This window comes from Erinaceus europaeus, chromosome 1 (assembly GCF_950295315.1).
Source record: "Erinaceus europaeus chromosome 1, mEriEur2.1, whole genome shotgun sequence".
Lineage (NCBI taxonomy): Eukaryota > Metazoa > Chordata > Mammalia > Eulipotyphla > Erinaceidae > Erinaceus > Erinaceus europaeus.
The window spans coordinates 104849341-104874571 of record NC_080162.1 but is presented as its reverse complement, the minus strand read 5'-3'; the positions used below and the strand labels follow the sequence as shown (position 1 = coordinate 104874571).

The window sequence follows — 25231 nt, the reverse complement described above, 5'->3', positions numbered from 1 at the left end:
ACCCAGAATTTGTTAAGAAGTGTACTGTTGAGCTTCCACATTTTGGGACTGTTACTAATCTTTTGTTGATTGTTAAGTGTTAGTTTAATTCCACTGTGGTCTGAGAAGATGCTTGGGATGATTTCAATGCTCTTGAATTGGCTGATGCTGTCTTTGTGGCCTAACATATGGTCTATCCTTGAGAATGACCCATGTGGATTTGAGTAAAATGTGTATTCCAGTTTCTTGGGATGAATGACTCTGAAAATGTCCAGTAGTTCTAGTTTATCTATCTCTTCATTTAGCTCCCTTATGTCTTTATTGATTTTCTGCCTGGATGATCTGTCAGGTTGAGAGAGTGGGGTGTTGAAGTCCCCTACTATGATTGTGTTACTGTTAATATATTTCTGTAGCTCTTTCAGTAGAAGTTTGATGTATTTTTTTTAATACTCATTTTCCCTTTTTGTTGCCTATGTTGTTTTTATTGTTGTAGTTATTATTGTTGTTGTTATTGATGTTATTGTTGGATAGAACAGAGAGAAATGGAGAGAGAGAGGAGGAGAGAAAGACACCTGCAGACCTGCTTCACTGCTTGTGAAGTGACTCTCCTCAGGCGGGGAGCCCGGGGCTTGAACCAAGATCCTTGTGCCAGTCCTTGTGCTTTGCACCATGTGCGCTTAACCCGCTGCGCTACCGCCCGTCTCCCGTGTATGAGTTTTTAAAACTAATTATTGTACATTTTATATTTGATTTCTGGTAAATATATGTTCTTGTGATTAGTATATTTGAATGTGTATATGACATTTCAATATATATTCCAGGGGAACAGGATACATTTCAAGAAAATGCAGTGAGAATTTGTTTGAACTCTTAAAAAACATGTATTTATTTATGAGAAACAGAGTGGGATAGGAAAGGGAGAACCTGAGTATCACTCTGGCATATGTGATGCTGCAGGTTGAACTAGAGACTCTGTGCCTTATCCTGATAAATTGCTTTTGAAAAGTTTGTATCTTTTATGACATCAATAACAACAAGAATAACTACAACAAAAAAACAAGGGCAACAAAAAGGGAAAATAAATAAATATTTAAAAAAAATTAAAAAGTCTATCTTTTCTAATTAATGATATAACAAAAATGTGACTAACCTGTAACTTTAGTTAAATGTCTGGTTTTACATATGTCTTGTCTGGACTCTAGGAATCTGTGAATTCTACTTGTGCCAGTTGTGGAGCTGTGTTTCTCCCCCCCCCCCCCCCCCACATATTTGTTTTATATTTTGATTTCTATAGGCTAACATTTTTTTCTTTTAAATAGATTAAAAAACTGAAAGAATTGCGTTCCATGCTGATGGAACAAGATCCTGATGTGGCTGTTACTGTTCGAAAGCTGGTGGTCGTTTCTCTGATGGAATTATTTAAAGACATCACTCCTTCATATAAGATACGACCCCTGTCAGAGGCAGAAAAATCTATTAAGGTAATACTAGGCAAATTGATAGTGAAAATAAGCTTAAACTTTTGGAGACCTAGAGAGAAAGAGTATTTATTGCTGTTGTTATTTGCTCTGTGTGTGTGTTTCATCTTTCCCAGGCTGACTTTTATTTTGATTATGGGGTGGGGGGAGGAGAGTGGGGGGGGCGAGGGCTAGAGCGAGCTACCACAGCACTACTCCACCACCTCTGGAGCTTTCTTCTGTTTTGTGGTACTCTCACTAATGCCAAGACTCAATCCTAGGGATTTATGAATGGGAAGGTAGGAACTCTATTGGGTGAGTTATCTCTTGACTCTGTTTGAGTTCATTTTTTATCTACTTTTCATTTAATTTAATTAATTTTTTTTAACCAAGTCACTGCTCAACTGGTGGTATGGGGGGATTGAACCTGGGGCTTTAGAGCTTCAGGCCTGAGAGTCTCTTTGTTGAACCATTATGCTATCTACCCCTGCCTGCCCATTTTTATAGTACTGGGCATATACTAGGCATCCATGTTTTATGCTGATTTTAATTTTTCAATGTTTTAATTTTTAGATGAAGATTAATCTTTTTGTCCTTTTCAGATGCGCAAAGAAACCCAAAAGTTAAGAGAATTTGAAGAAGGCCTTGTTAGCCAATATAAATTTTATTTGGAGAATCTGGAACAAATGGTTAAAGGTATATTAAATATATCTTAAAAAGTATGTAGCATACTTAGCTTTGGTCAGGAACTTTAATTCTATATTTTCTCCTCCGTGTTGAGAATCAGTATAGTATATGGCCTGGAACACAGTCTAGAGTCAAACTTCTTGTGTTCTAATCTTTTCTTACAACTCAGTCCCTATTCAGTCACTTAGGTTTTTCTGTTGTGTCCATTATTCTATCTTTTTACTTATTTTTTATATTTATTAATTTTCCCTTTTGTTGCCCTTTTTTCTATTGTTGTAGTTATTATTGTTATGATGTCGTCATTGTTGGATAGGACAGAAATGGAGAGAGGAGGGGAAGACAGAGGGGGTGAGAAAGACAGACACCTACAGTTCTGCTTCACCGCCAATGAAGTGACTCCCCCCGCAAGTGGGGAGCCGGGAATGGAACCGGGATCTTAATGCTGGCCCTTGTGCTAAGTGCCACGTGTGCTTAAACTGTTGGCTATCGCCAGACTCCCCATTCTTCTTTTTTTTTTTTTTTTTGCCCCCAGGGTTATTGCTGGGGCTAGGTGCCTGCACTACGAATCCATTGCTCATGCTCCTTGAGGCCATTTTTTCCCTTTTGTTGCCCTTGTTTATCACTGTTGTAGTTACTCTTATTGTTGTTGTTGGATAAGACAGAAATGGATAGAGGAGGGGAAGACAGAGATGGAGAGAGAAAGACACCTGCAGACCTGCTTCACCGCCTGTGAAGCGACTCCCCTGCAGGTGAGGAGCTGGGGGCTCGTGTGCGTTTAACCCGCTGCGCTACCGCCGGCCCCCTATTCTGTCTTTTAAAGTGGGTATAAAAATAGCGCAAGTGGCTGCAAAGTGCAAGGACGGGCATAAGGATCCTGGTTCGAGCCCCTGTGAAGCAGGTCTGCAGGTGTCTATCTTTCTCTCCTTCTCTCTGTCTTCCCTTCCTCTCATGATCTCAGACTTGGATGTCTCTTGAATTCATCAGTGGTTGGGATTTTATTGTTCAGTGTTTTTACTGAGGGGGTAGTCCAGGCACAAGCATTACTTGATAAGGATTCAACAAGTGCCTTGCAAATGATCAGTTATTTGCTATGATAAGCTCTTGTTTCAAACTTTAATCTCTTATTTAAAAGATTTATTTATTTATTTTTATGAGGGAGAATGAAAGGAGAGCGAGACCAGTGCACTATTCAGATCTGGCATGTCGTAGTGCCAGTATTGAGCCAGTGGCGTCAGTGTCAGCCTTATTAGCTCTTTGCCAGTGGGTTGAAATCTCCCTGTCCTTCTCTTTGTTCATAAAAGAAAAGGCAAAGGAAAAATAAAATTGAACTTGAATGGGAAAGAGAATAAATTGCCTGGAAAGGTGCTTTCAACTGATTTAAATGGATTCCTTTACTCAAGTAGTGGTCTTAAGGATTACCCACTTGCTATTTCAGCTGGAGTAATTCTATGGAATGGAGTTTGTTGGTCCATTAAGAACATAAAGGTGGGGTTAGGGGTGGGGTTATAACATAATGGTTATGCAAAGAAAGAGACTTTAATGTCTGAGGCTCTCAATTCCCAGGTTCAATCCCCCACACTGGCCATAAGCCAGAGCTGAGCTGTGCACTGGTAAAAAACAAAACAAAACAAAAACCAAAAAACATAAAGGTGGTGAAGTCTAGTAGAAGTGGTGGTGGTTGGCATGAATATTGCTTTTTTTTTTTTTTTTTTTGGTCACCAGGGTTACCACTGGAGCCCAGCTTCAGAATTCCACCTCTCCCTGTGGCCATTTTTTTAAAAAAATATTTATTTATTTATTTTGCCTTCAGGGTTATTGCTGGGGCTCTGTGCCTGCACTAGGAGTCCACTGTTCTGGGAGCTATTTTTTCCCTTTTGTTGCCCTTGTTTATTGTTATTGCAGTCGTTGTTGGATAGGACAGAGAGAAATCAAGAGAGGATGGGAAGACAGGGGGAGAGAAAGATAGACACCTGCAGACCTGCTTCATTGCCTGTGAAGGAACCCCCTCTGCAGGTAGGGAGCCGGGCCTCAAACTGGGATCGTTATTGTGGTCCTTGCGTTTCTTGCTCTGTGCACATAACCCACTGTGCTACCGCCCGTCCCCCTCCCCCCGTGACCATTTTTAATTATTTGTAATAGGTAGTTTCAGTATGAGACTTTGAAATGAGACAGAGAGAGAGAGTGAGAGAGAAAGAGGGAGACAGACTACAGCACTGCTCCACTTATTCTGGACCCCCTGCCCCCAACAGGTGTTCCCATGTGGTGGCCCAGACCTCTGGCATGCTAACATCTTTGCTCAACTGGGTGAGCCAACTGCTGGTTCCATAGATAGGGCTTCTATGCTCTGGCACCTTGACTGGTTACTGATTTACTTTTATTGTAAAGGTCTGTGAGCTTTGTGTAGACTAGTGCTATCAATAGAAGTATACCATGAGACCAATAAGTCATTTAAGAATTGTACTCTTGTAGTCTGGGAAGTTATGCTGTGGCTTGAGCTTTGAACTTAAAAGTATAGGGTCCATAGTTGACTGCTGGCATCACTGTGCCAGACTGATGCTAGCATTACTTCTTTTTTTTTCCCCCATCTCTCTTGTTAATAAATAAAACCTTTCAGAAATTTACTGTCACTAAAAGATCAGAAATATTATTAATTTTAATAGTAATTGCATCTGTATATAAATTACCATTTTAGCATTTAGTTAATTAAAAAAAAATTCCTCCAGCTTCACTATCACTTTATTGAGGAAGATTTGATTTACAGGATTCATATCATGATACATTTCCTTAAGAATTAATTGTAAAAGAGCATCGGGCGGTAGCACAGTGAGTTAAGCACACATGTTGCGAAGCACAAGGGATCCCAGTTTGAATCCCCAGCTCCGGCTTCAGGTGGTGAAGCAGGTCTGCAGGTATCTGTCTTTCTCTTCCCCTCTCTGTCTTCCCCTGCTCTCTCCATTTCTCTCTGTCCTGTCTAACAACGATGACTTCAATAACTACAACAACAATAAAAAACAAGGGCAACAAAAGGGAAAATAAATAACTTAAAAAAAAAAAGAATTAATTGTAAAAAATGAATGTGATGTCTTAGTACTATATTTTTCTGTACTCAGTTCAAAATCAGGTATATGTTACACTCCAGCAAATCTCAGTTTGGACAAGCCCACATAATTGTTACATGGTGGCTAACAGTTTCTTCATTGTACCATATGGTTTTAGGCTTTTTCTGAGTGTTGTATGAGCTACCACATCCATTTTCAGAAGTTATTCATCAGTGCCAACTGGAATTCTATGTGCATTAAAGAATATGTCTGGGTTCAATATCCCTCACCACTATAAGCCAGAGCTGAGCAATGCTTTGGTAAAAAAAAAATATCTATCTATCTATATATCTATCTCTCTCTATATATAGATAGATATATCTATCTCCATATTGTCTTCTTTACCTAGCCCTTGGCAGCCACAATTCTACTTTGTCTCTATGAATTTAGCTATTCTCAGAACCTCATATAAATGGACTCATGTAATATTTGTCCTTTTGTGACTAAGTTCACATAGAAGAGTATAATTTACCCTCATAGTAGTTTGTCAAATTTTCCTTTTTTATTGACTGAATGATATTCCAGTATGTATTCATTTTCTTTATCTTTTCCTGTCCATTATGAAGTCTTGCCAGCTTTAAGTAATAGAACATCAGATTCTTACAGTCTGTGGTCCAGGAGGTGGCGCAGTGGATAAAACATTGGACTCTCAAGCGTGAGGTCCCAAGTTTGATCCCTGTACCGGAGTGATGTCTGCCTCTTTCTCCTCCTATCTTTCTCATTAGTAAATAAATAAAATCTTAAAAAAAAAGTTTTAATAAAAAAGATTCTTATAGTCAAGTACTGTCTACTTAAAGAAAAATTGGATATATGAGAGGCATGTAGACAGACATAATTACTTGACAGAGGACCTAGTGGGGGTTGTATTGTTATGTGGAAAACTGAGAAATGTTATGTATGTATAAACTATTGTATTCACTATCAAATGTAAAATATTAATCCCCCAATAAAGGAAAAAAAACACCAAACATAGTTACTATCATTCATACTGTCTTTCTCATCTCAGGCTGTTTGTGATCCTGAAGGAGGTGTTAAGCCTATTCTAAAGAAACCAGCATGTTTTCCTGTTCTCACAAGAATTTATATTCTGTTTTGGTAATAGACTATGTATAAAGAAATTTGGGGCAGGGTTAGATAGCATAATGGTTATGCAAAGAGACTCTCATGCCTGAGGCTCTGAAGTCCCAGGTTCAATCCCTCATACCACCATAAAAAAAAAAAAGTAAGAAATTTGGGAGGAAAAAAAGAAGTATAATGAAGTAATTATCACTAAGCAGTCAAGAAACTGATGTTTTAGATTCTAAGTGTTTTAGAACCATGACAGAGATGGAATAAGAAAGTTTGGGGAGTTGGGCAGTAGCGCAGCAGGTTAAGCACAGGTGATAGAAAGCACAAGGACCTGTGTAAGGATCCCAGTTCCAGCCCCCGGCTCCCCACCTGCAGTGGTGTCACCTCACAAGTGGTGAAGCAGGTCTGCAGGTGTCTTTCTCTCCCCCGCCTTCCCCTCCTCTCTCCATTTCTCTCTGTCCTATCCAACAATGACAACTTCAGTAACAACAACAATAAGTACAGCAATAAAACAACAAAAGCAACAAGAGGAAATAAATTCTTAAAAAAAAAAAAGTTTGAAATCTGCTCATATTCACCAGCTAGTTAGTGGATGGCCAGGATTTGGCTTCTTAGAATCTAGTGTTTTAGGATTGCCTTGATAGTGTATAGGATAAGGACTTCTGGAAGGTGTCCATTTCCTCATTCTCCTACCCCTTTTTAATATTAAGACCTTAAAAAATATATGGAAGGAGTTGGGCGGTAGCACAGCGGGTTAAATGCATGTGGCACAAAGTGTAAGGACCAGTGTAAGAATCTAGGTTTGAGCCCCAGGCTCCCCACCTGCAGGCGAGTAGCTTCACAGGTGGCGAAGCAGGTCTGCAGGTGTCTATCTTTGTCTCCCCCTCTCTGTCTTCCCCTCCTTTCTCCATTTCTCTCTGTTCTATGCAGCAACAACGATAACAATAATAACTACAACAACAATAAAACGGGCAACAAAAAATAAATAAATTTAAAAAAGAATTCATGTTTAATGTTCTTTTTCATCAAGTCCTCCAGCCTTAAGGAGTTATAATCCTTCTGCCTTGTAGAGTTTGTTATAAAGTCTGTAAGTGACAAGAACGACTTTTATTTCAGGTTTGGTAGTACCAGGGGAGTTGGGCAGTAGCGCAGCGGGTTAAGCGCATGTGGCGCAAAGCGTTAATGAACCGGTAAGGATCCCGGTTTGAGCCCCCAGCTCCTCACCTAAAGGGGAGTCACTTCACGGCGGTGAAGCAGGTCTGCAGGTGTCTATCTTTCTCTCCCCCTGTCTTCCCCATCTCTCTCCATTTTTCTCTGTCTTATCCAACAACGACGACATCAAATACTACAATAGTAATAACCACAACGGCAACAAAATGGAATAAATAAATAAATATAAATATATATATATATGGAAAGTTAAAATTTGTAGTTAGAGCCAAAGGATGGATGATGACAAAATTTTTTAAAAAATATTTATTTTCTCTTTTGTTGCCCTTGTTTTATTATTGAAGTTATGATTGTTGTTGTTATTGATGTCATTGTTGTTAGGACAGAGAAATGGAGAGAGGAGGGGAAGACAGAGAGGGGGAGAGAAAGACACCTGCAGATCTGCTTCACCGCTTGTGAAGCGACTCCCCAGCAGGTGGGGAGCTGGTGGCTCAAACTGGGATCCTTATGCAGGTTCTTGCGCTTTGCGCCACCTGCACTTAACCTGCTGTGCTATGGCCAGCTCCTGACAGACAAATTTTAACGATGACACTTGTACTTTTCATAATCGTAGACGACCAAATTGAAAAAAAAAATGGCATGTCATATTATTAATATATGTAATTTTCATATGCAATATTGTTAGTTATACTATTGCCATATTATTGCATGCTAATCATAAGAAATGAATTAGTTGAATTTTTGATTGAAGAGTAGAATAACTATAGTTTTCTTTTGACTAGACTGGAAGCAGAGGAAGCTGAAGAAAAGTAATGTAGTTTCCTTAAAGGCGTACAAAGGGCTGGCGGAGGTGGCTGTGAAGAGCCTGTGTGAGCTGCTGGTGACACTACCTCACTTCAACTTCCACAACAACATCATTGTGTTGATCGTCCCTCTCATGAACGATTTATCAAAATCGGTAATGTTGCTTTGAATGATTGTTGCTGTTGACTTTTAACAGAAAGTTATAGGCCATATGGCTGTTTTACCTCCTGTTTCCTTTGGAATTCATAAATAGGGTTATTTTGCTAAATACAGCCCTTTGAGAAGTTTATCTGGACACAGTTTAGTGTAGTGATTCCTAATAGGAGGTAGTTTTGCTTTCCAGGAATACTAGACTGTGTCTGCAGACTTTTTTGATTGTTATGAGTGCTGTGTGGGGGCTAGGGGGGGTCTTACTGGTGGCATTGAGTGGGTAAGGGTCAGGAAAGCTTCTAGACATTCTACTGTGTAAAAGATAGTCCCCAACAGTGACCCAAAATGTTAGTGCTGAGGTTAAGAAATACTGGCTTATTGTAACATTATTTTTCAGATCTCTGAAATGTGTTGTGAGGCAGTAAAGAAACTCTTTAAACAAGATAAATTAGGTCAAGCTTCCCTTGGTGTTATTAAAGTGATTTCTGGCTTCGTGAAGGGCAGAAATTATGATGTTAGACCAGAGGTAAGCCTTTTGTTTCTTTGCATTATGTTTTTAAACTCCAAAGTTAATTTTTCAGTTGTTCGGAGGGTACTCTGTATAGAAATAATGTAATATAGAAAGCAGAAGCGAGGGAGTTGGGCTGTAGCACAGCGGGTTAAGCGCAGGTGGTGCAAAGTGCAAGGACCGGAGTAAGGATCGTGATTTGAGCCCCTGGCTCCCCACTTGCAGGGGAGTCACTTCACAGGTGGTGAAGCAGGTCTTCAGGTGTCTGTCTCTCTTTCCCCCTCTCTGTCTTCCCCTTCTCTCTACATTTCTCTCTGTCCTGTCTAACAATGACATAAATAACAACAACAATAATAATAACTACAACAACAATAAAAAAACAATAAGGACAACAAAAGGGAAAATAAATATACAAAAAAAAATTAAAAAAAAATCTCCCTGCTCTTACCACTGATACCAACTAATACAGTCTTTTCCTAATATTCCCTTTATTAAAAATTTTTGATTATCTTTTATTTATTTGATAGAGACAGTGAGAATTTAGAGGAATCAGGAGGTAGAGAGGGTGAGAGACACTTGCAGCACTGCTTCATCACTTGTGAAGCTTTCCCCCTGCAGGTGGAGACCTGGGGCTTGAACTTGGGTCCTTGTGCATTGTAATATGTGTGCTCAACCAGGTGCACCACCACCCAGCCCCTGTAATCCTTAAACTTGCAAATAACTTTATGTATTTTGTCATATGCTAGTATCCTTTCATAGGCACAAGTTACCAAACATGTTTAGCAGAGTAATAGAAAAACTTTGTATAAAATGTGATCCAAGATGTCTTAGAGATTTTTAAAAATTATTTATTTATTTATTATTGTTTAATGATTATTGCTGTCGTCTTTTAACAGAAAGTTATAGACCATATGCTTTTTTTCCCTCCTATTTGCTTTGGAATTCATAAATAGGGTCATTTTTGCTAAATGCAACCCTTTGAGAAGTTTATCTGGAGACAGAGAAATTGAGGGAGGGGGAGATAGAGATGGAGAGAGACAGAGAGAGACCTGCAGCCCTGTTTCACCACTTGTGAAGCTTTCCTCTGCCTGTGGAGACCAGGGGCTTGAACCTGGGTCCTTGTGCACTGTAGTATGAACATTTAACCAGGTGTGCCACCACCTGGCCCCAAAGATTTTTTTTTTTTTTTCATGAAGGAAATAATGTTTTTGAGGGCACTATAAATATTAAGCTGTATCTTGCGCAGTGGGTTAAGTACACATGGCGCAAAGCACAAGGACCAACATAAGGATCCCGGTTCAAGCCCCCCGGCTTCCCACCTGTAGGGGAGTCACTTCACAGGCGGTGAAGCAAGTCTGCAGGTGTCTATCTTTCTCTCCCCCTCTCTGTCTTCCCCTCATCTCTCCATTTCTCTCTGTCCTATCCAACAACAACAATAACCACAAAAACAAAACAAGGACAACAAAAGGGAAAATAAATAATAATAAGAAATTTAAAAAAATACTAAGCTGTATCTTTGCATTTTTATCAATACCAGATGCTAAAAACATTCTTGTGCCTAAGAATCAAGGAAATAGAAGTGAAGAAAGATACAGAGGACATTAATAAACTGAAAAAGTTCATGACTTTCAAGGAGAAGAGGAAAACTCTATCAAGAATGCAGAGAAAGGTTTGATTTATTTCCTTTCTTCTTTTGATTTTAGGTTAAAATCAGAGTAGGCATAGGTAAAAGTCATATTTAAGGCATACAGTTAAATTAATTTTCAATCTGTTTCCAGTGGAAGAAAGCAGAAGAGAAACTGGAGCGAGAACTTCGAGAGGCAGAAGCTTCTGAGAGTACTGAGAGAAAGCTTAAACTGGTAGGCAGTTGACACTGTCTTGTTCTTTAAAATTTGTATTCACGAGACTTAGCTGTGGTGTGCATATCTGCTTTCTGAAATCACAGGTTGTGTATTTTTATTTGATTTTGTTGGGGCTTCTAAGATTGAATCATGGAACAGGGGGCAGGGTTGAAGGGACAAAAGAAAGGCTGTACTTTGCAAGTCAGTGTTCCCGCTAGCTCAGGAAATTCTAAAACTCTAGGCTATACTGAAGTTATTTTGTCTATTTCTTCTTTTAGCACACAGAAACTTTGAATATTGTGTTTGTGACCTACTTCAGGATACTGAAGAAGGCCCAGAGGTCTCCTCTCCTGCCAGCAGTTCTAGAAGGTCTTGCCAAGTAAGGGTTATGTAGGTTGAAGTTTTTTAGATTCCTTCTAATAGGTAACCCCAAAGTAGCCATTTATTTTAAAAAGAGTTCACTGTTTGATAGGACAGAGATCAATTGGGAGGGGAGGAGGTAGGTGAGGGGAAGAAGGGTGAAAGAGAGACACCCGTAACACTACTTCATCCTCTCCAAACTTTCCTCTGCAAATGGAGACTTGAGCTGGGGGCCTCACACGTGGTAACATGAGCACTCAACTGGGTGCAGCACTGCCTGGTCCCTTGCTTCCTCTTCTTCTTCTTCTTCTTCTTCTTTTTTTTTTTAAACCATAGCACTGCTCAGCTCTGGTTTATGGTTGTGCAGGGGATTGAACCTGGGACTTTGGAGCCTCAGGCATGAGAGTCTCTTTGCGTAACCATTATGCTATGTACCCCTGCCCGCTTCCTCTTCACATGTGATTTTCTAGAGGTTGCTGCTTGATTCTTTGATTCTTTTTTAGGATTTTATTTATTAATGAGAAAGATAAGAGGGGAGAGAGAGAGAAAGATATTACTATGGTACATGTGCTGCTAGCGATTAAACTCGGGACCACGTGCTTGAGAATCCAGTGCTTTATCCGAACACCACACTGTTTGATTCCTTATGACACAGCATAGCATTGAATACTTGGGAAACTTTCCTTTGGGAAGTTTGTTCTTAGCAAATTTTTTACCTTAGGGGAAAAATAGCTGATAGTAATACGTTCCTTTTAGTGTCTCTCATTTCTGCTGGGCATAATGTTCAGCAGTTGTGAATAAATCATCAAAAAGCCAATCTGAGTAAATGGAAAACAGTGATAATTACTATCATGCCCATAATTACTACCATTTTGAAATAAGGAATATAACTTTAATATCAAGCTTTGATATCTAGTCGCTTTATATCTGCTTTAAGTCATCACTAAATTTTGTTTGATTCTAGGTTTGCTCACCTTATAAATGTGGAGTTTTTTGATGACTTACTAGTAGTTCTTCATGCTCTCATTGAGTCTGGTGTAAGTAATTCTATTAACAAACTGCTTTTTAAGATAGAAATGGGAGGCTCCTACAGGTGGAACTCAGTGAGAGAAAAGGAAAAGAGAAGGGGAGGCATGGGCTGGGTGCAGTGTATTGCAACAAAGCAGAAGACTTGAGGAGGAGGAAATTGAGAAATTGAGGGGAGGGGAGATAGAGATGGAGAGAGACAGAGAGATACCTGCAGCCCTGTGAGTGGTACAGTGTAAAGATCTTAGTGGAGGGAGTGGTCACACAAACCCAGACATTGGCACCCATGTATTGACTGTCCTTTGAGTCATTTTATTTCTCCAATAAAATGATTTGAAATAGGGAGTGGGGCAGTAGCGTAGCGGGTTAATCACAGGTGGTGCGCAAGCTCAAGGACCCGAGGAAGGATCCCCGTTCGAGCCCCCGGCTTTCCACCTGCAGGGGAGTCGCTTCACAGGCAGTGAAGCAGGTCTCTCCCACTCTCTGTCTTCCTCTCCTCTCTCCATTTCTTTCTGTCCTATCCAACAACGATGACAACAGTAATAACTACAGCAATAAAACAGCAAAGGCAACAATAGGGAATAAATTTAAAAAATGTTTTGAAATAATAATAAAACTTCAGTTCTATTTGACATTAAAATAGATATTGTGAAAATGAAAATGAAAAGCAAAGTAAATGGGGGGGAGGCTGAGGAGTTGCTCATTCAGGTGGACACCAGCATAGCCCGGATGTGAGCTCCGGCCCCATCTGAGAGCGCATGGTGTAGGGGGCGCTCCAGTGCCGTGGTGCTTCTCACTCTCTTCTCTCCTTGTCTGTGGAGTGAATGTAAATAGAATGAAATTTAAAAAAAAAATGGAGGTGGGGCCACATGGTAGCGCACCTGGTTGAGCACACAGGTTACAGTGACAAGGACCCAGGTTCAAACCCCCAGTCCCCACCTGCAGGGGGAAAGCTCTGTGAGTGGTGAAGCAGGGCTGCAGGTGTCTCTCTGTCTCCCTCCCTCTCTGTCTTTTCTTTATTTCTGGCTGTCTCTGTCCAATATATACATATAATAGAAGATTAAACACAAAGTGATGCAGGGGTAGTGAGGTCACACACATATATGAAGCTCTGGAGCTGGGGGAAAAAAAAGAACAAAAATGGTTATTATTCTCTCTCTCTCTCTCTCTCTCTCTCTCTCTATATATATATATATATATATATATATATATATTTTTTTTTTTTTTTAAAGGACCTAAGCTATCAAGAAAGTCTTCATTGTGTTCAGACTGCTTTTCATATTCTCTCTGGGCAAGGTAAGATATTTTCTGATTTTTGCTATGATAATTTTCTTAAAACAGTTATACAACATTGCTTTACCTTTGGGGACTGTAACATAAGTAATTGATGTCTATTCTCATTTCCAAGGTGATGTTCTGAATATTGATCCAATGAAATTCTATACACATCTTTACAAAACACTGTTCAAGTTACATGCAGGTAATATGTTATATATATATATATGTGTGTGTGTGTGTGTGTGTGTGTGTGTGTGTGTTTTCTTTTTGTTATCTTTGTGCCTTCAGTGATTAGAGTCGACTTTTTCAAATGGAGTCAGAGACAAAGAGGCGGGGGGGAGGGGAAAGAAACCACTTCATGAGTCTGGCTTGTGCACACGACAAGCAGCTCTACCCCAGCACTATTTTGCTGGTTGTCAGAAAAGTGGACACACATTTGCACAGAAAAACATAGGAAGATATGTTAGGACTTTTCTGACAACCCAGTACTTTTCTTTCTTTCTTTCTTTCTTTCTTTCTTTCTTTCTTTCTTTCTTTCTTTCTTTCTTTCTTTCTTTCTTTTTGTCTCCTGGGTTATTGCTGGGGCTCGGTGCTTGCACTACAAATCCACTGCTCCTGGAGGCCATTTTTTCCCTTTTGTTGCCCTTGTTTATCATTGTTACTTATTTATTTTTTTAAAAAAGATTTTATTTATTTATGAGAAAGATCGGAGGAGGGAGAAAGAACCAGACTTCACTCTGGCCTATGTGCTGCCGGGGATCGAACTCTGGACCTCATGCTTGAGAATCCAAAGCTTTATCACTGTGCCACCTCCCAGATCACCGTTGTTATGTTTATTGTCACTGTTGTTGTTGGATAGGACAGAGAGAAATGGAGAGAGGAAGGGAGGACAGAGAGAGGGAAAGACACCTGTAGACCTGCTTCCTTGCTCATGAAGAGACCTCCCTTCAGGTCGGGAGCTGGGGGCTTGAACCAGGATCATTATGCTGGTCCTTGCGCTTTGCTCCATGTGTGCTTAACCTGTTGCGCTACAGCCCAGCCCCCTCTTCCTTCCTTCCTTCCTTCCTTCCTTCCTTCCTTTCTCTTTATTTTATTTTAAATTTATTTATTCCCTTTTGTTGCCCTTGTTGTTTTATTGTTGTAGTTATTATTGTTGTTGGATAGGACAAAGAGAAATGGAGAGAGTAGGGGGGAGATGGGGAGAGAAAGGTAGACACACCTGCAGACCTGCTTCACCGCTTGTGCAGTGACTCCCCTGTAAGTGGGGAGCTCGGGCTTGAACCGGGATCCTTCTGCTGGTCCTTGTGCTTTGTGCCACATGCGCTTAACCCGCCACGCTACCGCCCGACTCCCCATCCTACTTATTTCATAAAATTGTGTTGTAGGGGGTCGGGTGATAGCGCATCAGGTTAAGTGCATGTGGCGCAAAATGCAAGGACCAGCGTAAAGATCTCAGTTTGAGCCCCTTGGCTCCCCACCTGCAGGGGAGTCACTTCACAGGCGGTGAAACAGGTTTGCCAGTGTCTTATCTTTCTCTCCCCCTCTGTCTTCCCCTCCTCTCTCCATTTCTCTCTGTCCTGTCTAACAACGACGACATCAGTAACAACAATAATAACCACAACAACAATAAAAGGACAATAAGGGAAACAAAAGGGAAAATAAACAAAAAAAAAGAATATGTTGTGGGGGGTCGGGCCATAGCCAGCGGATTAAGTGCACATGGCGGAAAGCTCAAGGACCAGAGTGAGGATCCCGGTTTGAGGGCTCCCCACCTGCAGGGGAGTCACTTCATAAGCGGTGAAGCAAGTCTGCAGGTGTCTGTCTTTCTATCCCTCCCCCCCCCCCCGGTCAATAACAATAACAGTAGTAAACACAACAATAAAACAAGAGCAACAAAAAGGGGAAAAAAAATAGCCTCCAGGAGCAGTAGATTCGTGGTGCAGGCACTGAGCCCCAGCAATAACTCTGGAGACAAAAAAAAAAAAAAAAAAGAGAGAGAGAATATGTTGTGATTGAAAATCACAGGTAGAAACTCCTGGCCTGCCAGTACTACAGAACTGTTTTTACCCCTACATAAGATTTAGAGAACATTGGCGATTGATGCAAGACACAGTATTAACCAATGATCTTTTCTGCACAGGGATGGCGAGGGGGTGGGTGGAGAATGGACACTGGACCTTGTGGTACCATGTGTGATACCATCACTGAGTTGTCACATAGGGCCAATTTTTTCATGATTTGAGGGGATTTGAGAAAAGGGAGAGACAAGGAAAGACACCATAGAACAGATTCACATCCATAGGACATGCCCCCACCCCTCATGCCATCCATGGTGGTGGGACTTGCATCTAGGGCCTCACACGTGAGAAACATATTCCAGCCCCCTTCCCACAGTTTCTTTTAGTACTGCTTCATTGATTAGGAAGTTTATTTCATACAGGCATCACAGTTCATATCGGGGTTTTTCTGCAGTTCACTGAAACTGCATAATGAAAAAGTAATGAGCTTGACCCTGATGGGCCAATCTGTGTCTTAGGTGCTACCAACGAAGGCGTCGAGATTGTCCTCCAGTGCCTTGATGTCATGCTGACCAAGCGAAGAAAGCAGGTTTCTCAGCAGCGAGCCCTTGCCTTCATCAAGCGCCTCTGTACTCTTGCTCTTCATGTCCTTCCAAATTCGAGCATTGGCATTTTAGCAACCAACAGAATATTGATGCATGTGAGTAGTAATACATATGGAGGGAGTTAAAATTCTTGCAGTGCATCAGTGAGGTTCTTTCTGATGAATTAGCTTTTCCCCCCATTTACATTATTTTAATTATAAAAGTAATTTATTGATACAGATCAGGTTAAAAACATGGAACTGCAAAAGGAAAGCATTCCCTACCTGCTGAAATTGTCTAGCGGTCACCAGTCTTTTCATGCTTATCCTTCCAGTAGACTTTGAATTCATAGATACTTAATCAAAAATAAAACATACCTTCAAAAAAAAAAAAAAAAACTGGTGCATCATATGGAACCCAGGCATTTCCACTTACAACTGCTTCTCCAGTCCAATCTTTAAAAACACTTTATTGATTGATTGATTGATTGATTGATTGTACAGAGATAGAAATTGAGAGGGGAGGGGGCGCTAGGGAAGAGAGAGAAAGAGAGACACCTTCAACCCTGCTTACCACTTCCGAGGTGTCCCCTCTGCAGGTGGGACTGGGGGCTTGAACCTGGGTCTTTGTTCATGGTATTACGTGTGCTCAACCAGCTGTACCACAGCCCGTGTCCCTTTCTGCATTTACGCCCACCCCCTCCACATTTTTGTTCTGTATTTTCTTGGAGGAGTGGACAGAAAGAGAGGGAGGAACTTTGGCCTCACGTGTGGTAAAGCATGTGCTTTAGCTGCTGAGCCTTCTCCCCCACCCCCACCAAAACTGTTATTTAATGGAGAGAGGACTAAAAGGATTTTGATAGATGTTATTCTACAACGTGTTTTTTGTTCTGCTTTTGTTTTCTTTGTCTGCTACCAGGGTTATCACTGGGGCTGTGTCTACACGACCAATCCATTGTTCCCGGTGGCCATGTTTTTCATCACTCCCCCCCCATTTGATAAGATAAAGAGAAATTGAGGGGACTGAGTGTGGATATAGAGAGGGAGACAGAGAGACACCTGTTGTCTTGCTTCACTACTCAGGAAGCTTCTTCCGTGCATGTGGTGTCTAGGAACTTGAACCTGGGTCCTTGTACATGCTGACATTGGTACACAGCTGGGTGTACCACTGCCTGGCCCATAACTTTCTTTTAGGTGAAGCACTGGGGAAGGAATGGAAGGCCTGTGCTTGTGTGATACCCAGAACATTCTCCTAGGGAGGGAGAGACACCAGTGCACTGTTGCATTATTCATGGAGCCCCATGCCCGTTGGGATTCACTGTATTCCCACAGGGCCAGTGATTGAATCTATGCCTCTGTATAGTAAGGTTTTGCTCTACCACTGAGCTATTTCCTGCACCTCTTTATAGCTCTTTTAAAAATAGACATAATAGGGGGTTGTTCTATAGCGCAGCGGGTTAAGTGGACATGGCAAGAAGTGCAAGGACCAGCGTAAGGATCCTGGTTCAAGCCTTGGCTGCCCACCTGAAGGGGTTCTCTTCATGAGTGGGGAAGCAGGTCTGTAGGTGTCTTTCTCTCCCCCTCTCGGTCTTCCCTTCTTCTCTCCATTTCTCTCTGCCCCATCCAACAATAGCAATGGCAACAATAACAGTAACAAGGGAAACAAAAGGGGAAAAATGGCCTCCAGGAGCAGTGGATTCATAGTTCAGGCACCGAGCCCCAGCAGTAATCCTGAAGGCAAAATAAATAAATCAATAAATAGTGTTACAGTACAAATATAACTATCATTAATATAAGGTTATTTGTTTAATAAAGACATACTACTGTTTGCCTGCCACTATTAAATATGCTTTATAAACATGAACTCAATTTTCATAACATGAGGTAATTATTATTGTGCCTGTGTTATAGAGGGGGGAAAAAAACAGGTCCAGAAAGAATAAGGGGTACTGCTAGTATATGGTAGAGGTGGGATTAAAATGTAGGCAGTCTGGCTTGTATGGTTCTTTGCATTTGGGGCATGTAGGCTTTTCTGCTATTACAGATGATGCTCATAAGTATAGCTGCAAGTATAGTTAACATCTTACAAATTTATCTGATATAATTATTTTATAGGAAAGATTAATAAAGAAACTTCTGGGTACAAATACTATTTTATTTGTTTTACTACAGCACTGCTCAATTCTGGCTTATGGTGGTGCTGGGGATTGAACCTGAGACCTTGGAGCCTCAGACATGAAAGCCATTGGCATAACCAATTTACTATCTCTTCAGCCCCCCAAATACTTTATTTATTTATATTTTTATATTAATTTATTGGGTGGAGACATCCAGAAATCAAGAGGGAAAGAGGGTGAGAGAGACAGAGAGACACCTGCAGACCTCCATCACCACTCACAGAGCTTTCCCCCTGCAGGGGACTGTCAGGCTGAGCTTCACTGACGGGAGACAGACGACCAGGGACTCATGGTTGAGCTGTACGCAGTATCTCTTTATTCATGCAGGATGCAGTGCAATCTATACCAAGCTAGACTAAACTAACAACTAACTAAAACGAACAATGTTGTCTTTATATATACTTCCCAAGTAGGGTGTGAACAGGATGTGACGCAGAGAGGGTGGAGAGAAAAGTGACTGGTGAAAATCAGGGTGTGACAAGGAGAGGATCAGGGTGTGACAAGGAGAGGGGGTGGAGCAGGTGAGAATTCTACCACTAAACCACCAATGCCCCGGAGGGAGTGTGGTGCTTTATGTAAATGTAAAAGTGATTTATGTAAATAGACGGCAGTGGTTATGTAAATAGAATACAGTGGTTATGTAAATAGAATGCAGTGTTAAGCAGGGGGGATTTAAACCAAATGAAACAGAAGGGGTTTTTAAAAGCAGAATTAGAAGATACCAACAGGGGACCAGAGCTTGAACCTGGGTCCTTGCAGACTGTAACATAGGCACTCAGCCAGGTGTGCCACCACCTGATCTTCCAAATACTGTTTTTTTTAAAAAAAATATTTATTTCCTTTTGTTGCACTTGTTTTATTGTTGTTGTTGGATAGGACAGAGAGAAATGGAGAGAGAAGGGGAAGACAGAGAGGGGGTGAGAAAGACAGACACCTGTAGACCTGCTTCACTGCCTGTTAAACGACTCCCCTGTAGGTGGGGAGCCAGGGGCTCGGACCAGGATCCTTAACGCTGGTCCTTGTGCTTTGTGCCACGAGCGCTTAACCCTCTGAGCTACTGCCCGACTCCCACAAATATTGTTTTCTTTAGTAAAATAAATTATTTTCAAAGCAGGCTGAGATAAATTCCTCCCTTTGCCTCCCCATCCAGTTTCAAACCTGAGGAGAAAATACTTAAAATTTTTTTTTCTCGAAAGACAACAATGAGATACCACTTCACTCCTGTGAGAATGTCATACATCAGAAAAGGGAGCAGCAACAAATGCTGGAGAGGTTGTCAAAAGAACCCTCCTGCACTGCTGGTGGGAATGTCAGTTGGTCCAACCTCTGTGGAGAACAGTCTGGAGAACTTTCAGAAGGCTAGAAATGGACCTACCCTATGACCCTGCAATTTCTCTCCTGGGGATATATCCTAAGGAACCCAACACACCCATCCAAAAAGATTTGTGTATACCTATGTTCATAGCAGCACAATTTGTAATAGCCAAAATCTGGAAGCAACCCAGGTGTCCAACAACAGATGAGTAGCTGAGCAAGTCATGGTCTATATACACAATGGGTTACTACTCAGCTGTTAAAAATGGTGATTTCACCATTTTCAGCCCATCTTGGAAGAAATCATGTTAAGTGAAATAAGTCAGAAATAGAAGGATGAATATGGGATGATCTCAGTCTCGGGCAGAAGTTGAAAAACAAGATTGGAGGAGAAAACACAAGTAGAACCTGAACTGGAGTTGGTGTATTGCACCAAAGTAAACGACTCTGGGGTTGGTTGGGAGGAGAGTACAGGTCCTGGAAAAGGATGACAGAGGACCTAGTGGGGGTTGTATTGTTATGTGGAAAACTGGGAAATGTTTTGCATGTACAAACTATTATAGTTACTGTTGACTGTAAAACAAAAACAAAAACAAACAAGAATGAGCAGAGTAGTCTGGGAGGTGGTGCAGTGGATAAAGTGTTGGACTCTCAAGCAAGATGTCGTTAAGTTTGATCTCTGGCAGCACATGTACCAGAGTGATACTTTCTTATTTCTCTCTGTCCTCCTACCTTTTTTTTCTTTTCTTTTTTTTTTTTTTTTTTTTTAAAGAGGCTGCATTTTCTAATTTTTTTTATTATTATTGTTATTGGCTAGGACAGAGAAAGGGGACGGGGAAACACAGAAAAGGAGAGACACCTGCAGACCTGCTTCACTGCTCATGAAGCATCCTCCATGCAGGTGGGGTTCTCCTACCTTTCTTATAAACAAACAACAAAAAAACAAAATGAAATAAAGGTCAGAAAAAAATTATTTTTCTCTGTGATAGTAACTTAAATTAAAAAAATTAAAGGTAGATATAAAGCCCACCCACATGCTTAGAGCCCACCCACAACTGTAAGAGCTTATATTTAAATTTGCACGAAGATGAGGCAACTGATAATCTTTCAGGTAGCAATTAATGTTTATTTTTTTGTGTGTGTGTGTGTGGTATAACCAGGGTTATTGCTGGGAATTGGTGCCTGAGTGATGACTTTTTTTTTTTTTTTTTTACACCAGAGCACTGGTGAACTCTGGTTTATGGTGGATTGAACTTGGGACTTCAGAGCCTCAGACATACACATCTCTTTAAATAATGATTACGCTATCTAACCCCCATGATGATTTCATCATTCCTGGAAGCTATTTTTTTAAAAAAAATTTATTATCTTTTTATTTATTGGATAGAGATAGCCAGAGATCGAGGGGGTGGGAGAGATAGAGAGGGAGAGAGACAGAGAGACACCTGCCAACCTGCTTCACCACTTGTAAAGCTTCCCCCCTGCAGGTGGGGACCAGGGGCTCGAACCTGGGTCCTTGTGCACTGTAATGTGTGTGCTTAACCAGGTGTGCCACCGCCTGGCCCCCCTGGAAGCTATTTTATTTATTTATTTATTTATTTATTTATTTATTTATTTATTTATTTATTTTTTCCTGTTTCTATTAGAAAGAAACTCCCATCATGTAGGTGGGGACCTTTTACCCAGGTCTTCACATATGGTAATATGTATATTCTACTGAGCACACCACCACCTAATTGCCCCCTAATTGTCTCTCTCTCTCTTTTTTAAAAATATTTATTTTATTTATTTATTCCCTTTTGTTGCCCTTGTTGTTTTATTGTTGTAGTTATTATTGTTGTTGTCGTTGTTGGATAGGACAGAGAGAAATGGAGAAAGGAGGGGAAGATAGAGAGGGGGAGAGAAAGATAGACACTTGCAGACCTGCTTCCCCGCCTGTGAAGCGACTCCCCTGCAGGTGGGGAGCCGGGGTTCGAACCGGGATCCTTATGCTTGTGCTTTGCGCCACCTGCGCTTAACCCGCTGCGCTACAGCCCGACTCCCTTATTGTCTCTTTTTATGTGACGCTTTTTAGACTTTCCCCAAAATGGATCTGTTACTTGATAATGAATCTCAAGGAAGTGGGGTCTTCCTCCCAGAACTGGATGAGCCCGAGTACTGTAATGCTCAGAACACCGCTCTTTGGGAGCTGCATGCACTACGGGTAAGAGTTATTCTGTATTTTGTGTGTGTGTGATATTTTAAAGAAATTTTACCCTAAGTTGTTATTTCCAGGGAATTTAATTTTTGCTCTTTATCTGTTTTTATTTTATTTTATTTAAAATTATCTTTATTGGATAGAGACAGGCAGAAATCTAGAGGGAAGGGGGAGGTAGGTGGAGAGAAAGAGAGATACCTGTAGCCCTGCTTCACCACTCGCAAAGCTTTCCCCCTGCTGCTGGGGATGGGGCCCTCAACCTGGGTCTTTGTGCATTGTAACATGTGCCCTCAACCACGTGCACCACTGCCTGGCCTTCCACTCTGTCTGTTTATTGTAGAAATCCTCTTTGGGGTTTTTTCAGTGTTGGGGTATTTAATCTAGGGGAAGCGTCATACATGTGTTGACCTCAGAGCCTCAGCTATGAAAGGTTTTGCATAACCATTATGCTGTCTCCCCAGCCCAGGCCTGCCGGGCCTCCCTGCTTTTGTAGAGTAATGCTCCTGAACTACAGGCTCCACTAGGCTGAGCCCGGCAGAAGTACATTTCACGGTACCTGTTGTAAACTAACTTGCTTTTACTTAGAAAGAGGAATTGCATTTTGATATTTTTCTTTTTGTACTTACTGTAAAGATGAGTCATTAACAAACAGTTGTACCAATCAGACAGATTTATGCTGTGATTCTGTCAAAAAAGATAGTATTTTTGTAGTTATATGGTACTTATATGTACATACACATACACATATACATGTCATTGTTGTGTTGTTGGAGTCTTGTCCATGTGTGATTCCTGTGTTCCCAGCAGACTTTTCTTTTAAAAAACATTTAACTCCCAACTTGGGAGTTGGGTGTTAGCTCAGTGGTGCAGGTGACGCGAAGTGCAAGGACCTGCATAAGGATCTCAGTTCGAGCCCCCAGCTCCCCATCTGCTGGGGAGTCACTTCACAGGTAGTGAAGCAGGTCTGCAGGTGTCTATCTTTCTCTCCCCCTCTCTGTCTTTCCCTACTCTCTCCATTTCTCTCTGTCCTACCCAAGAACAACGACATCAATAACAACAACAATAATAACTACAGCAACAATAAAAAAGACAAGGGCAACAAAAGGGAATAAATAAATAAATAAATAAATAAATATACATATTAAAAATTTAGTTATTTGAGAGGAAGTAAGAGAGCCAGAGTATCACTCTGGCACATGTGATGCCATGAACTAAAACTCAAGACCTCCAGAGGTTTTCTACTCTTCCAGCTCTTGGGCCACCCTAGCAAACTTTTTCTTTTAAGTTCAGATAGAGAAGGCGTGACACCACAGCACCCCCCCCACCACCACCACCATCCATGGAGTTTTTTCCTGGTGCTGTGTGTGGGCTGCTTTCATGTGGTGGTGGAGGCTTTAATCTAAGACGTGGTGCACAGTAAAGTGTGTACCTTGCTGCATGAGATTAGGGAATTATTTTGATTCCTATATGTATTTTGAAAGCATTGGTATATTAAATAAAATATTTGTTACAGCTAGTGTTTTATAAAGTACTAATATGGGGAGTCGGGCAATAGTGCAGCGGGTTAAGTGCATGTGGTGCGAAGCGCAAGGACTGGGCTAAGGATCCTGGTTTGAGCCCCCAGCTCCCCACCTGCAGGGGAGTCGCTTTACAAGTGGTGAAGCAGGTCTGTGGGTGTCTGTCTTTCTCTCCCCGTCTCTGTCTTCCCCTCATCTCTACATTTCTCTCTGTCCTATCCGATGACGATGACAACATCAATAACAACAATAATAACTACAACAATAAAACAAGGGAAACAAAAGGGAAAAAATATATATGGTAATGATATGATTCATTGTGGTTGTCTTGTTTCTCCTTCAGAGACATTACCATCCCATTGTGCAGAGGTTTGCAGTTCACTTGATGGCTGGGGCACCTTCTGAAGGCTCTGAAGCAATCAAGCCAGAGTTGAGCCGAAGGTAGTAGTTAGCACTGCTTTGTACTCATTTTTTAAGTTTCAGCTGGTAACTATTTACTATGAGAAGTCTATTTTGTGAAGTGATAGATGTAAGAATTTTAAGGGATAGTGGATTCCTTGAATTTGATCTTACTTCACATCTCTGAGTTATTCTAAAAAGAAAGAATGCTGATTGAGTTTGCTATTTTGGACAATTAATCACTCTTAATTATAAAACAATTTGGACATACAATTGTGGAAGTTGTTATGCACCCCTATAAGCCTGCCACTCAGGTTTAATAGTTGGTAAGAGTGTAATACTGATGACTTGATTCTACGACTGCGTATGTTTAAGGGTTATAGTTCTCGCCTGCTCAGAACATGTCACCACTCCACAGCCACCACCAAAGTGTCATTGTCTCCATTACAGTCTGCTGGGGCCCTGCCTCCTCCCTCCCCCTTTGCCAACCTCAAGTCTTCAGTCAGAGCCTAAGAGTTTCTGTTTGGTTTTGTTTGTTGCTTTTTTTTCTTTTTATCTGTCATATAAGTGAAATTATTTGGTCTTCGCCTTTTCCTAACGTTATTCACGTGGCATGACCCTCCTCAGTGCCATCTCTTTGCTGCAGAAAGCAAGATTTAGTCCGGGTGGTGGTACTCGTGGTTGAGTGCACACGTTACAATCCCCAGAAAGCCTCCCAGTCCCCACCTGCAGCCGGGAGGTTTCAGGAGTGGCAAAGTCGTGCTGCCGGTGTCTCCCTTCTCCCCATCTCGCCCTTTCTCTTCCCTCTCAATTTCTCACTATCCTACTTAATAAATTAGTTAATTAAACAAGAAAATGCAGGATCTCATTTCTTAGGGTAACAGGGCACCACATCTTTATCCACACATCTGCTGTTGGCCAGTTAGCTATTTCCACACTTGTACTATTGTGAATAATGTTGCCATGGACACAGGCATGCATATGTATTTTTGAGTTACATTTGTTCAGTTTCCTGGTCTCTTGCTTTGAAAGCTCTCCTTTTTTTTTTTTTTTTTTTTTTTTTTAAATAAACCAGAGCACTGCTCTGCTCTGGCTTATGGTGGTGCGGGGGACTTAACCTGGGACTATGGAACCTCAAGCATGAGAGTCTGTTTACATAACCATTATGCTATCTACCCCTGCCCACCCTCCTTCCTTGTTAATTTCAGTTTGGTTTCTGAATTAGAGTGACCCTGGTCTTGATGTAGATTTGCTTTGATCTGCAGAAGAGGTAAACACAGGTTCTCTCTTGCTAGCTATCTTGTGTTTCATCCCCTACCTGCCTTTTTTTTTTTTGACTCCAGGGTTATTGCTGGGGCTTGGTGTCTGTATTATGAATCCACTGCTCCTGGAAGCCATTTCTTCCCATTTTGTTGCCCTTGTTATTGTTGTTATAGCTGTTCTTGGATAGGACAGAGAGAAATGGAGAGAGGGGGAGAGAAAAATAGACACCTGCAGATCTGCTTTACCACTTGTGAAGTGACTCCCCTGCAGCCGGGGGCTTAAACCAGGATCCTTACGCTGGACCTCACCCTTTGTGCCACCTGCGCTTAACCTGCTG

At 41.2% G+C, this 25231-nt stretch overlaps 1 protein-coding gene and 1 long non-coding RNA gene across 2 annotated transcripts in view; both read left to right on the top strand.

Moving 5' to 3' along the window:
* Positions 1–25231, top strand: part of LOC132538952 (uncharacterized) — a 310731-nt gene that overhangs the window by 273433 nt on the left and 12067 nt on the right. The window lies entirely within an intron of this gene.
* Positions 1–25231, top strand: part of NOC3L (NOC3 like DNA replication regulator) — a 60554-nt gene that overhangs the window by 30722 nt on the left and 4601 nt on the right. The window contains exons 7-19 of the mRNA XM_060192235.1: positions 1299–1460; positions 2039–2132; positions 8242–8417; positions 8811–8939; positions 10459–10590; positions 10700–10780; positions 11041–11141; positions 12087–12159; positions 13381–13444; positions 13557–13628; positions 15963–16144; positions 21593–21721; positions 23576–23673. Of these exons, the coding sequence (XP_060048218.1) occupies positions 1299–1460; positions 2039–2132; positions 8242–8417; positions 8811–8939; positions 10459–10590; positions 10700–10780; positions 11041–11141; positions 12087–12159; positions 13381–13444; positions 13557–13628; positions 15963–16144; positions 21593–21721; positions 23576–23673 (1493 nt within the window). The remainder of the gene's footprint in view (positions 1–1298; positions 1461–2038; positions 2133–8241; positions 8418–8810; positions 8940–10458; positions 10591–10699; positions 10781–11040; positions 11142–12086; positions 12160–13380; positions 13445–13556; positions 13629–15962; positions 16145–21592; positions 21722–23575; positions 23674–25231) is intronic.